At 43.5% G+C, this 15273-nt stretch overlaps 1 protein-coding gene across 1 annotated transcript; it reads left to right on the top strand.

The window, feature by feature from the left end:
• The first annotated feature begins 8434 nt into the window (after positions 1-8434).
• LOC134071270 (SLIT and NTRK-like protein 5) lies at positions 8435-14317 on the top strand. Its single transcript, XM_062527919.1, has 2 exons — positions 8435-8762; positions 10649-14317. The coding sequence occupies exon 2, from the start codon at positions 10700-10702 to the stop codon at positions 13316-13318; it is 2619 nt and encodes an 872-aa protein (XP_062383903.1). The 5' UTR covers positions 8435-8762; positions 10649-10699; the 3' UTR covers positions 13319-14317.
• Positions 14318-15273: the final 956 nt, after the last annotated feature.

The raw sequence follows: 15273 nt of genomic DNA on the forward strand, positions 1-15273 counted from the left end.
AAAAAAAAAACAAACAAACAAAAAACAACAGCCTCCCAACTGACTTTGTCCTGTCACAAAAGTCATGGATGGACCTAGCGCTCAGTGCTCACACTCACATTCTTGTGACAGACTTTGGGCCCTCACAAAAAACCAGAGCGCCCGGAGACACGGATTGGAGAAGAGTGTGCAGTATTCGCAGGAACACAGTCAGGAAGAATACGCGTCCTACTAGCAGAAGTTCAAAGCGAGCTCCTCGGTTTCTGTGTTTGTACAGGTTAAAATGGCCTGACTCAGGGTCTGACAGTTTTCAGGAGGATGCTGGATGTGGAAGTCTCGCCTTTTTTTTTTTTTTTTTTTGTACAAGGCATCACCACGGCCCAAGCCCAGTAGCACAGGCCCCTGTCACCTTTCCGGTAATTTCTAGTCACAGCCAGAGAGAAGTTTAAAAAAAAATAAAAAATGGTGCACCTGTCTGACATCCCTGTGACCTGTCTGACAGGTTCTATCAGGGATTAACGCCCGGGTCTGCAGACTTGGGAAGTGGAAGATGTCTGCCACCCTTTTAGCCATGACAAAAATGGCTGAACTGTGCATCAAAACCTCTGTGTAAAGTGTAACCTCATAACATGAGGTGAAGGAACTCTAGCAGCTAGCCCTAATGCCAGCACAAGCTCCACCACTCCCTCCCTCATGGCCTCCCTCATGGCCTCTCTCTCTCTCTCTCTCTCTCTCTCTCTCTCTCTCTCTCTCTCTCTCTCTCTCTCTCTCTCTCTCTCTCTCTCTCTCTCTCTCTCTCTCTCTCTCTCTCCCACCGTAATATACCCATCAGCAGTTACTTGCTTACTCTCTGAGAATTACTCCTCCATGTCTGACAGTAAGCTTCAATCAGAAATGCAAGGGCTAAGAGTAATCCTGCGCAGCTCGAGGAGAGGAACCACTTTCACCTTCAGCTGTGCTGGAGGCCCATCAGCTGGGCTATCCTTACCATTTAGACATTTCACTCCCAAGTCCATCCACATGAATAGTGAATCAATGTATACATTTACTAAAGAGATGCTAATGCATGCTAGTAGAATTGGCATGGTAGTGTGATTCTCGCGGGTGCTACAGCTGCTGGCCCACGTGAACATCAATCAGACCATTTAGTGGTTAAATTTCATCATTGTTTGTGAGCAAATAAGCAAATGCTTTTTCTTTTTTTTTTTTTTTGGGGGGGGGGGGCGTTGATTGAGTCAGGTATTGGGGGGGAGGGGGTTGATTGAGTCAGGTATTGGCCCCCCTCAAGTCAGCCACCTGAATCGGAAAAGCAGAAATAAAGTAGCTTCAGTGGGAATCGATGATCTACACACCAAGCAGGAAATCAGTGAGCAGGAAATCTAATGCTGCAGGGCGAGAGCGCAGTAGTTGTTCAATGTTGTGTATATGGTTGAGTGTGTCTCAGGACCTTGTATTGGTTTTAATGTATTGCTCAGTCTTTCAATCATTCTGACATGTATGTTCATTCGTGTGTGTACGTGTTCACATGTGCATGCCGTGTGTGTGTGTGTGTGTGTAGGTAGCGTGGTATGATGTGGTGTGGTGTGATGTGGTGTGTGTGTGTGTGTGTGTGTGTGTGTGTGTGTGTGTGTGTGTGTGTGTGTGTGTGTGTGTGTGTGTAAAGTAAATGTATGCATAATCATACTGCATGTTGAACCAAGTCATAGAAATTGATGAAGAATTGCGTACAGCATCTCCCTCCATGTACCCCACAAGAGACTGGAGTGACTGAAGTAAGAAGCTGAAATAAATGAATAAATACATAATAAATTCAAGTGGTAATCTGATCAACCTGATCTATAATTACAACCCAACCAGAGAAATGTGCGCACACCAAGTGCGGAAGGTTTCCGAGCTACCTATCCAGCCACTATGGGTGTTACGGTGAGATTGCAGCATTATCTGCGGGGGCAAAAATGTATTTGTAGATGGCAATGTCCTCATCTGCGTCTCCAACTGACTGTAATTATTCAGACTAAATTAGAGGTTGATTAGTTCCTCTTGTGATTTGGGGAAATTCATTACTAGTGTTGCCTAATTGGCTTTGTGTTTTTTTTTTCTTTTTTTTTCCGTCTCTCTGACACTTAATACAGGCATGATGGTCTGGCGTTGCCAAGCAGACAAGTGCAGAAGTGTAGGTCGGGGGGGAAAAAAGATAAAAAGGAACTTTTTGCCCTGTTCAATTATGTTATGATAATTATAATTATTAATGTACTACATGTTGGTATAAATTTACATGTCAAATTAATACCTTGACAGGAATGCAAGGGCAGTAAACAAATTATTACGAAGGGTGGATTTCTGTTCTCCCCCTCTTTTTTTTGACATACACCTGCACTGTACTTTGCCTTCAAAGGGAACTTGCATTATGGCAATTTGTTTTGCTCTGGGGGAGGTTAACGACAGCTGCCACTTTGCTTGTTAAATTGCTGACAAAGTGGCATGCCAACAATTTCTCCCCCAAATAGGCCCCATTGTCAGCTTATCCGACTCCCGAGGCCCTTGTGCATAGCGGCATTCAGCTCTCGAGCACCGGCTGCATTGGATTCACTTACGTCGAGCGAGGGATGGAGGAAAAAAAAGATAGCCATCCTCTCTTTTCTGTCTCCAAGAGGGAGGGATGGAATTGGCTACTGTCAGCTAGTTCTGGACAGTGTGTTGAGTTAACCCATTTAAAATTACTTACTGATCTAATATTCTAACATGTGAGAGGCCAGTGGCAGACAGCAGAAGGGGATTAGAAAAAAAAAAGATACACAGTCTCCGTAGAAACTGGAGTCCCATTTAGAGAAAAAGAGAGAGAAAGAGAAAGAAAAAGGAGAGAGAAATAGAGGAAAGTTTGACTCTCATGGCATCATCCATGCCATGTTGTGCATGTCAGTGGCTGGCGTGAGTGAATGATGACTGCAGTTAAACTTCTTTATCTCACATCTGGGGCTCTTAGTGGGCCTGAGTCATCACACTTTATGAGAAAATATCCAACTGTGGCAATTTCAAGTTGAATCCTCGTGGTCTTGACCTGAATGCGCTATCCAAAATATGCACTAGGGTTTCACAAGATGAATTTAGAACAAATACATTTCTCCAGGATGACTTTGTGCATGTCTATGGTCCAATGTTGATGTATGAACGTACTGTATATGGATGGGACCATTTCAATGCAGTTTTCTTTTCAGTGTCTTAGTTTTGTTGAGAATACACAACATCTTGCTTAAAATGTATATGGTCTTCGAGGAAAACAACAGAAAAGTCCATGGGCTATAAAAAATAAATCAGAAATTGAAGTAACACTACACTGAAATGTACTGGGCAGGCCTACCTATTTAACATTAGGGAGGTGTCCTCCAAACCTCTAAAACCAACACAAAGTCATGCTCCCCACCCATGACAACAACTTCGCACAGTGTAATACCAGGCATTCCAGGCACACTTCAGCAATATCAGAGACTCCATTCCGTTCCACTTATTTTAAGTCACTGTGGCATCAAAGTGAGTCTGAAGCCAATAATCTAATGATAAAATAATTCCATTGTGTTGCTTTAATATATGACCAGATATAATAGAGTGTTCTTTATTGATTACCACATTCTCCTATAGAGAGGCTTCCCTTCATTCTGTGCCGCAACATTTAGTCCAGGTTCTGGGATGATATTACACAGGGTGAATCCCACATCAGGGCAATTAGACCAATCAGCTATGTGATGGCTGATGTGTCCCTCATGGTCGTTGGGGTCTATAATGCAGATCTCTTGCCCACATGCAAAAAAATGCTATCTTGCACTAACTGCACTAAATCATTGCACTAAATCATTGGCCAGCCATTGGTTGCTATAAAATTTAATTAATCCACGCAGCAAGTGTAGGGTCTTATCTACTTTAGCATTAAATATGAACACTGCATTGTTAAAAGTATTCAGTGACTGTAAAATATGCTCTCTGAGTGAACAATATATTAAATTCTACTTTGAAAAGGCTATCTAGCCAGTTTGATTCCCCTAGACGTCCCGAAAAGCAATCGACTGCATTTAAGCATTGAACTCGTACTGAACTCTTACCTGGTCATTTCATTCCTCGCCCTCTTCCTTGTAGTCCCGCCCTCACTCCGTGGCCAGTATCTGTCTTCCTCTGCAGTATTAAAAGAAAAACATGGCATCCATTCAATGTTTTAAATAGCCTGCCCAATCTATTACTGGAGGAGAGAAAAGGAGGAAGCCCCCCCTGTGTAACCTGCTCTGGCTGTGACAATCAATCTTCTCTGTCAAACACCACAGTCATGCCTCCCTTCAGCTGGGCTCCCTTGCTGAGCCTTTACACCATGTCGGAGCCAGATGAGAGATTGGCATGTTTGATTACATGGCCCTGTCACAAGGCCACGTATTGTTAGGCATGGCAAGGGCTTTGGAAATAATGGTTGTGCTCATACGTTTATGAACCTAAAGTTGGCTAAAAAGAGGAATCAAAAATCATCTTTTGGAAATTGATGTTTTGAATTAAAATAGGCCCACATCATCACATACCCTTCACCATACCCAGAGATTGGCATGGGGTAGTTTCCATAAGATCATCTCTCAATGCAAATCAAACCAGCTATTAGACTAATTGAAATAAAACCATGCTAATCTCTAGGTATGGTGAAGGGTATGTGATGAGGTGAGGCTATTTCAATTCCAAAGGCCGAGGGAACTTTATCAGGATGCATAGTATTCTGGATCCATGAAATAACTGGCCATTAAGAATAAAATTCTGCCGGCCTCTATGGGAATTTAAGATATGGGTGTGATTTTTTCCTCATTTTTGTAATTAAGGCAATACGATTTCAATTTCCAAAAGATGATTTTTTTTAATTTTTAGTCAACTTTAGCATGGGTTCATAAACTTATGAACACAACTGTATGGTTGAGGTAGGGAATAAACAGGCATTCTGTACCTTCACCACGTCTTGTACTGTTACCTGTCCTCACATACAGTAGACACACATAGTCAGTAGAGCCTGAATAGGAATGCTTGCATAGTGAAAGTGTATTGGCCTTCAATGCTGCCCACAACTATAGCTTATAAAGTGCAGTGGGCTAGAGGGAGAGTTGAGAGTGATTTTTTCCAGTGATGAGCCAACCTCTGACTAGGAGCTGATGCACATGTTGCCTTTTTCGTAGTAAATGCATCGTCAATTTTAATTGCTTTGGGCACTGCTTGTCTGTTGCTGAAAGGATAGCTGAGTGAATGCGAAATAATGGGTGGAACCCAAGCCGAGAGTAATTTATGTTGCAATCATCATGAGCATTTCCATGTCAGACAACACACTGCCTACCCTGACACAGTGTTCCACAAAAATTGGTCATAAATAATGATTGCCTGGGCTTCTGTTTAACCTTCCTTTAACCTTCATCCAAGGCCTCACATGTAATGGTTTCATCGGAGGCAGAGGAGAGAATGCATATGTTCACATACATTTTTTTTACAATGACATACTGTAGAGTTGTGAAATGTGTGCCTTGAATCAAATTACCTTAGCCAAAATTATCCATGAAAGCTACTCTCAGGCTGTCAGGTTGAAGTTGGCCACCGTAATTTGACTTTGTCATGCTCTTGTCAGTCTGGGAGTTTAAGCACAGATCCATCCATCAACCCATTTAGTCTTTTTTTTTTTTTTGTCCATTAGTCCATCATTTTGGGTTTGACGACACTCCATGCAGTGCATTTCCACAGCGCATTAACATTTCGGGAAATCGCGTATAGACTCCGGCAACAAAGAGCGCCCGATGTAATTATGCCCCCATAATTGCAGGTTTAAAACGCAGTCACCTCCGCAGCACAACACGGCAATCTCCATTCTGCTATCTCTTCCATCACAAAATCCAATAATGAGGCCAGCTAATGAATTATGACTGTCATTCCAATGGGGGCATGCCATCCCAAGGGCTGAGAGCCAAGAAGGCCTCCCTGTGGAAGGAACTCTCTCCTGCTGGGGGATGCGGTGAGGGATTTGTCCTTCACTACGGGGAAACTTCCTGTTGTTCCTGCAGCCTGTTAATGCGATTACCCCGGACAGAGACTTTAAGATAATTTAATGCATCTCCACGGTTAATTTGGATGCCATGTTGGGGATGTCGCTGGTGTTTATTGACATTTTGGGTGCCGCGCACAGCGAGTGTCGACTCTTGAATTAGCATACAATGTGGACAAAAGGAGAGATTCCGTTGGACATGCCGGCACCCATATGCTAGATTTAATTCTATTTACACTTAGTCCTCTCAATGGCTCTCAAGGTCTAATTGAAGCTGAGCCCCAGTGGATCTTTTGCCAACAGAGAGAGGGGGGGTGGGGGAGAGGGGGGAGAGAGAGGGGGGGCAGAGAGAGAGCCACACATCCACTTTGTGATTGTAAACCAAACAGTACTAATGCATACCACTTGTTACTTAGGCCTCTGGACAGTCCAAACGCATTTAAACATAGTGCTACAGTATAATCCCTGCAATCCAGTGCTTTCAAGAAGGGATGTAATTGTACATTTTCATGGTGAGGAGTCATGTACATCTGGGATCATGTTGACATACATACAATCATCTATGTTTGTCATGTACAGTACACACAACCCTACTATATAGTACAGCTTTATGGGAAATAGTGTTGCTAATACTACACTCAATGCTAAATACTGTTAGGCTAATGCACTGCTATACACAGTGGCTACAAACTGTGTACAACTTAGAGTCCAAACTTCAATAATCAACTTCAATGATCTAAATACATGGACATCACAACACTCTAGATCAGCTTATTATACACCGATCTACATTTCAAATCAACTGAGAGCACATTCCACCATATGTTTGGTCCACTACTCTTTACCTTTTGTGTTGTTTTTGGGTGGTAACTTTGGTGATGCCCTCTGCCTTCAGCCTCTAAAGAACATGGAACAAGCACATCATCGTTTAATTAGTCAGTTTATGATTTGACATCCCCTATGTCATTATGTTCAACGGAGGTCTTGTAATGGACCTAACACATGCTAGTCACATGTCAGATGTGTGATACAGTGACTAACGTGTGTAGGTGTATGATTTGCAGAATTAAATGAAGGGTCTTAACGAAACCCACCTTTCTTTACCCCTTCAAATACAATTATGCCATGTCTTAGGTTTAGGCAGTAGGCCTAATTAAACAGTGTGGAGGACATCTCCCCTCAGAGTTGTGTGTTGATAAATAAATCTGGCATAACCACTACGGTAGTCTTAGAAATCTCCAGAGGTAATCTCCGCAGCAGTGATTAAGAGGGAGGATGGTGTTATTATTATGCAGAACATCGACCAGCCTAGATCTTCTGTCTCTTTTAATTCCCAAGAGTTTCTGAATGTGTCGGAGAATAGTTATGAACAAAAGAAAGTTCTGAAAGTACCATGGAAATGCCAGGAATGAAATGTCCTTGTCTTAGCTGCACTTACTCCGAGTATACGCTCACAAATGACTCAGCCAATGTTTCACGAAAGGTTCGCATGGCTAATAGCGTGCATCGCATTTCAGTGATGTCATGTCCTGTAAGATAGATAGAACTCAGTCTATCTGTGTTTATGTCTGCAAAATAGCTTTTTTTAAAAAATAAATACATAAATAAGAAATAAGCCGGCCTATCAATAAGAAAATAATTTGTATTTGCTATGCTTCACACCAAATGTCCAATCGAATTTTCTGTTTCGTCACTGATTGCGCCATAGCCCTTTTTGTTGGTCAAAAGCAATGGGAGCTTATGTTAAGTAGAACTATGATATGATGAAAGCTCACTTTTAACTAGCAAGGTGTTCCTTATGAATGCTGGAACTACTCCAAACAACAAATATTTTATCGCATTGTGCTGCCCTCTATGGGCACCTCTCTCTCCCTCTCTCTCGCTCTCTCCCTCTCTCTCTCTCTCTCTCAGCTCTCTCTTATGCTTTCACGGCATGTGTGTTTCCAATTGATTTAAATGCAAAATACGCAATAGAACATCTTGATCACGCGAACAGCTTTTTAAAATCTCTAGGCTACTTTATTTCCTGTATCTGATGTCAGTCATTTGGTACCGCCTGGCCAAAAATCTGCATTTGATCTGACAGTGGTACAGCAACAGTGAGCCAATCGAAATCCAAGTTCCACTAGTTGAAGCGCTGGTTAAATTTGCCTAACAATAATGCCTATGCAGGTCTACGCCGTATCAAGCTGATAATGCCGATGCTTTAGAATTATGAAATAAACGGATTGCAACCCGGAGTCCGGACATAACACCTATGAGATGAGCGCGTGAGTGAAACATAAGGACACCTTGGAAAGATAGAGCATATGAGGAGGGCGATATAAGCCATACCACTCAGAGCAGACCGGGGATGCGAGCTTTGCCCATCCGTTTTCGCCGGTCTGCGTTCCAGAGGGAGGGTGGTCTCGATCGGGATGAATGTCTAAATGGTGGCATATGAATTTCTCGCAATATTTCACTCTTTTTTTGACAATGGACATTTTTTCCACGGTGTGGTTTCGATGTGCTGGTGGACATTCACCGTGAGAAACCCATAGTCTGACGGTGTCTTCTTGACCGTTACATCGCCAGCTTAGAGAGACAGTTTGTACAATTCAGTGCATGTATTCAAAGCTGGAGACTACGGACCTTCGACTCTGAGGATTTTACAGTTGGAAAAGCGGGACTAATATGATCCTAAAGGAAAGTACAGATTCCTGGCGATAGCAATGCTATCACGTTCTCGAATTCCAACCCGGTAAGATTTTTTTTTCACCTAACGAGTTAGTTGGAGGGGGAAATGCATGTGCAGCCATGGTCGGTACCGGGGAGCTGTCTATGGTGCTGAAATGTATGTGCCACTGATGCACTGCGGGTGTTAAGTAGTATACTGAATTAAAGGAGGTAGCAACTAGGCATGAGATAAGCATAATGTTGTGATGTTGTAAATTGTGATATTATCTTGCGAAAGAGTCATTATTATGATGCCTTCTGTTCTTTCATCCCTTTCCCCCAATGTTTTCTCTATGGTTAACTTCCATGAAGAACGTTTTTTTTTCTTTTTTTTCAGACCGGTTGTGTTGCTACATTTGAAGTGTCATTTAGACGAGTCGGATGTCAATGCATTTCTGTTCAGTTGAATTATCATCACTTCACAATATAATCTTTATTCAATTACAAATTATGGAGAACATTCTTCAGCAGAATGTTAAGTATCTCATGCATCACGGTGCGGATTGCTGCTTTTGAACATGGCACAATAAATAGACGCAAAATAGTTCGTGTTCATCTTCGTGTGCGCTCAGCAGGCTATGTGTGTGTGTGTTTGTGTGTGTGTGTGTGTGTGTGTGTGTGTGTGTGTGTGTGTGTGTATGTGTGTGTGTGTGCGCAACTGAAAAGAGAGAGAGAGAGAGAGAAAGAGAGAGAGAGAGCGAGAGAGAGAGAGAGATGGGGAAAGGGAGAGAAATTTTTGCGCCTGAATCAAGTCATCTTCCTTTCGATAAGCTACAGATATGTTTCTAATCGGTGTGATATAGGCTACCCTACTATCGTTTCACGTTGGTAAATATGATATTTGTGTGTTACTGATGACGTAGCTTAGTGAATTTTGTTTTTAATGAACTCGGGATTTCTTTTTTGCCCGAGGGATGACGGGCTCCGATTGTCGCGGCTGTTACAATCACTGTTTCAGGCGCCTGTGAGAGTGGCGATGAACGCTATCTTGGGTTCGAGCAGATACCGTACATTAATGTACTCACTGGGTTGCTACCACGAAGGGAGAACCTCAATACTCGTGAGTTATCGCTTAAAAACTTACTGTCATCGGATATGCAGGGTGAGTACAGTATGTTTTCCATGTTATTAGCCAATATTTATAAGGGATGCGATCGCTTTGGCATGGTACAACTTTAAAAGGCTCCGGTTATTGTTGATTTCGTTTTAGGACATTTATTTGGATGAATTATTCAGTGTGGAAACAAATATGCCTCCATTCAAGGGGAAGCATCGCTTGGCATTTGTGCCCACGAGCACTTTGCAATGGAGAGGATGGGATATCTAGGTTGTCTGTGGTTTTTGAACAACACATCCGCTCAAGTTGTGTCCTAGAATTTAATTCTGCAACATTGCGCAGCAAAATAGGTACGCGTTTTTAGCCCGCAAACGGCTGTTGTTGTTACTGCTTGATTTTCAAACAGGCGATAGCGTTCTTCGTGTTGGCTAGCTGACTTCATAAGAAATGCAGTGAATTGAATGATGCTCCTGCTCCGTTTTAAAATATGAGGGATTCTGCACACTCTCGAGCAACAAATAATGTGTAGCAAAACATGTTGTCAAAGATTTGACTTGACAATACTTCACAATACTTGTGACAGAAATATACAAGGGTCGCACCTTGATTTATGTATGGCATGGACTATATTTGTACAAAAATGCTAATATGTATTTCCAATACAAACTCCTCTTGTTCTTTAATCAAATGCATAGTTTCCTAATAAATGCAGTACCCTTGCTGTGTTTTTAAATAAATGCTGTATTTCATTTATTTTATGTTTGCTACAGTACTAATATATATGTTTCTCATTTCTTCATATAGTGCAAATGCATATGTTTCAATTTACAGATGATGCTTGCTTTCTCTTCTAGATGACAACACAGACCGCATCTGCACTACAGTGAGTTGGGCCATTCTCTCCCATGAAAATGCATATCTGGATACTGAAAATAATCCTTTTGGTCGTGGCATCTCTGAGTTTGGTCGAGATGTATGACAATTATGGGGAGATCTGCAGAAAACTGTGTACTTGTGAGGAGAAAGAGGGGATACTATCTGTCAGCTGCGAGAACAGAGGGATTGTTCGACTGACGGAAATAAGCCCTGTGCATTTTTCCACGTACCATCTCCTGTTGACAGGAAATCTCCTGAAAAAACTGGCCATCAATGACTTTATCAATTACACCGGTGTGACCATTTTGCATTTAGGAAATAATGATATATCAGAGATTGAGACTGGAGCTTTTAATGGACTCCAAGGCCTCAAGAGATTGCACCTGAACAATAACAAAATAGATGTTCTAAGGGATGATACCTTTACAGGGCTAGAGAGTCTGGAATACCTTCAGATTGATTATAATTATATCAGTAACATAGATCCTAATGCCCTGAGCAAACTCCACCATCTCACTGTACTCATTTTGAATGACAACATGTTGTCCGTTTTGCCTGCAAACATTTTCCGGAACGTACCGTTGACTCACTTGGATGTGAGGGGGAACCGTTTGAAAGTGTTCCCCTTCTCGGGTCTGCTGGAGCATATGGGCAACGTTGTGGAATTACAACTGGAGGAGAACCCATGGAACTGCTCCTGCGAGCTCATCCCCCTCAAGGCTTGGCTGGAGAGCATCGCCTACACGGCGCTGGTCGGGGAGGTGATCTGCGAGACCCCCTTCCGCCTCCACGGCCGGGACCTGGATGAGGTCTCCAAGCAGGAGCTCTGCCCCCGTCGGCCCATCTCCGAGTATGAGATGCGCCCGCCGCCACCCCTGAGCACCAGCGGGTTCTTCCAGACCACCCCGGCAGCGGTCACCACCTCGGCCACCTCCTCGGGCGTCTTCAGGTCCTCGTCGAGGCCCACCAAGGGCACCAGGCCCCCCAACAAGACCCGCTCCAAGCCCACCTCCCGCATCCCCTCCAACTCTTACAACTACGGGCCCATCATCGCCTTTCAGACCAAAGCCCCTGTGCCTTTGGACTGCCCCGCAGCGTGCACGTGCAATCTGCAAATATCTGACCTCGGGCTGAATGTCAACTGCCAAGAGCGGAAAATTGAGAGCATATCAGATCTTAAGCCCAAGCCATACAATCCCAAAAAGTTGTACCTCACAGGGAATTACATCCCTGTTGTGCGTAGATCGGATTTCGTGGAGGCCACAGGATTGGATTTGCTTCACCTGGGAAACAATCGGATAGCAGTCATACACGACAGAGCTTTTGGGGATTTAACTCAGTTGCGTAGGCTGTACTTGAATGGCAATTTAATCGACCGTCTCACGGCAGATATGTTTTTCGGGCTGCAGAGTCTGCAGTACTTGTACTTAGAGTACAACAAAATCAGAGAGATTGTCGGGGGCACCTTCAGATTCTTGCCCAACCTTCAGCTGCTGTTTCTCAACAACAATCTTCTGAAAACCTTGCCTGGGGGCGTCTTTTCCAGTATGTCCCTCTCTCGGCTCAATTTGCGCAGCAACCACTTTCAGAACTTGCCCGTGAGTGGCGTGTTGGATCAGCTTAAGTCGCTGGTGCAGATTGATCTTTTCGAGAACCCTTGGGAATGCTCGTGTGATGCCGTGGGGATGAAGATCTGGCTCGATCAACTCATTCCGGGCACGGTGGTCAACGACGTTATCTGCGAGAAACCGCAGCAGCTGTCGGGCCAAGACATGCGCTCCGTGCTCGCGGAGCAGCTGTGCCCGGACTACTCGGACGTCGTCGTGTCCACGGTGGCGCCGTCCGACGAGCCGTTCGCCGGCCGGGCCGCCACCACCGCCGCCGAGCCCTCGCAGCCCTTCCACCCGCCGTCCAGCACCGTCCCGCTGTCCGTGCTCATCCTCAGCCTGCTGCTCGTCTTCATCATGTCCGTGTTCGTGGCGGCGGGGCTCTTCGTGGTGGTCATGAAGCGGCGCAAGAAGTCCCAGAGCGACCGCACGAGCACCAACAACTCGGACGTGAGCTCCTTCAACCTCCAGTACAGCCTTTACAGCAACCGCTCGGTCCCCAAGGGCAAGGCGCCCGCCGGGCACGTCTACGAGTACATCCCCCAGCCGCTGGGCCACATGTGCAAGAACCCCATCTACAGGTCGCGGGAGGGCAACGCCGTGGAGGACTACCGCGACTTCCACGAGCTGAAGGGGACGTACCGGAGCACGGTGGACGAGGAGCGGGACAGTAGCACCATGCGGAGTCCGAGCTACAGCGTGAGCACCATCGAGCCGCGCGAGGACCCGTCCCCCGTGCAGGACGCCGAGCATTTCTTCCGAGGAATACTCGAGCCGGACAAGCCGCCAGCGACCCCGGGCAACACCTTCGAGTACAAGTACACCGGACCGGCTCCGTACACTTACAACGCAAACTTTGACGTTAGACGTCAGTACTTGCACCCTGACAGAATACGAGAAACTATGCTGTATGGAACCACACCGAGTACTGTTTATGTGGAGCCCAACAGAAACGAGTACTTGGAACTGAAGGCTAAACTTCAAGTTGAGCCAGACTACCTCGAAGTTCTTGAGAAACAAACAACATTCAGTCAGTTTTGAACATTTGTCTATAGAAATATCAAGCATTTTTTCCCCCAATTTATTGTGTGCTGGCTCAAAGAGAAGGGTGCCTTGGCACAACATTCATCAACTTGAAAAACAACAAAAAAGGATCTGAAATGGGGTGTGCCCAACTGTATTACTTTTTTTTTCAAAAGCTACATGACATAACAAAAAAAAAATAATAAAGTAAATGCTCTCTGAACTTGAGTGGAGGAACAAAACTGATGGGTGACACAAAACTGGTGATGCAAAATCTATTTTTTTATGTCCAGAATTGAATACACGTCTATGTAAGTGTACAGGCAATTACCCAAAATACATTTTCAGGAATATAACCTTACATATATTGTGAAATACAAAAAAATTTCACCACCATTCAACAAGATCAACTGTACAGTACATCCAACTGTGCAGGACAATTCTCTGCTCTAGTCTGTAAGTAAGTACTGTATTTATTGGTATAATCTCTGCCATGTATTTCCAATCTCTTTAATTAATCATCAATATTACCTGTTCCATGTTCCATTTTCTTCTGTAAAGCTTATGTTTGTAATTTCAAATCATTTATTGTAGCGCGCATTGTACAAGTGGCTTTCTTTTAACTGTGGCACACCCCCCAATGTCAAAGAGAGACTTTTGCATCATCTCAAAAAAAGAGGAAAAAAAGTGTCTTTGTATGCTTTCTGCACTTTTTTGGAAATGGAAGACCCTAGGGTCTCCCCAGCTACCATTAGGAAAATTATTATATATTAAAAATGAATATGTGCATTCATTCTTAATATGTATTTTTAATATGTTATCAGAATTCATAAATAATAATTGAAGTAATAATTATGTTGTGTAATACGGATATTTTAATGTAACACCTATTTTTATACAAGCATTCGCAAATTCTCTATCCCTTCTTGTTTTCCTGGTTTTGATTGCTTTGCACTTATTGCACTATATTGACCAAAATATGTTAATGTCATCAATAAATATGATGTCAGGTTCATATATCTTTGTTGGAAATGTAAAAAGATTGTTTGAATATAATGATTTTTTCAGGGGGGAGTTACAGCGGTATGCCGCAGTGAGGCTAAATCGGTTAGGATTCAATTATGCAATCAATGACTAAGTTATTACCACCATGCAAAGATTTTTTTTATTCCTAATTGATTTGTGAGAATGGAAAACCTTGAAAAAAGTACTTTTTAAACTGAGATATTGACATAGGGAAATAGTCTGCATTGAGCTCCGAGTGTTTCTCTTCCTCAGGCTATGAAAATGAGCAGACTGCAGAATTGGCATGGACACATTCAGCAAGCATATACTGGGGAAGGAGGAGGGGGGAAAAAAACACCCACCATTTTGATTCATAAGACCATTTCAGAGTGACATGATAATTGCTTTTATATTAGGGTTGGACTTCCTTGGTAACTCAGTGAGGCCTTGTTCAAATCCCTGAGACAAAGGATTTTGACCAGTTTCTCTCTCTCTCTCTCTCTCTCTCTTTCTTTCTCTCTCTGACACACTCTCTCACTTTCTCTCTCCCCCTCTCTCTTTCTCTCTCTCTCTCTCCTGGATGGGAAAAAAGGCCTGCTATGCACTTTCCGTGTTTCAACACTCATGGGTCCTGTTTCAAGTGTAGCATAATGGTGTTCTTTACATGCCTGGAGAAAAAACAGCAAACACTATTGGCTCTTCCCTTTTATCGAGAATCTGCTTTTAAGCTCTTAACGGAGGAAGGTGAATGCTGTGCCATCCCGTTAACCCCTCAGTAATCAGGGCTAACCTGCTGCAACAGATTTCTGCTTGGTATTCAGCTGATAAATATTTAGCTTCGTCGTCTTCATATGCAAATGGCCAATGCCAGAGTTCAAAAAAGCCATTTAGATGCTAATTGACTCCTTTGCAGAGCAGTAAGCGCTCAAGCTCCATCAGTGGTTTAGGTTGAGTTTACCAGCTACACT

This window comes from Sardina pilchardus, chromosome 23, assembly GCF_963854185.1.
Source record: "Sardina pilchardus chromosome 23, fSarPil1.1, whole genome shotgun sequence".
Lineage (NCBI taxonomy): Eukaryota > Metazoa > Chordata > Actinopteri > Clupeiformes > Clupeidae > Sardina > Sardina pilchardus.

Bases quoted from the DNA above. Each gene is read 5' to 3' on its own strand.
- LOC134071270 (XM_062527919.1), top strand. From the start codon at position 10,700: ATGAAAATGCATATCTGGATACTGAAAATAATCCTTTTGGTCGTGGCA.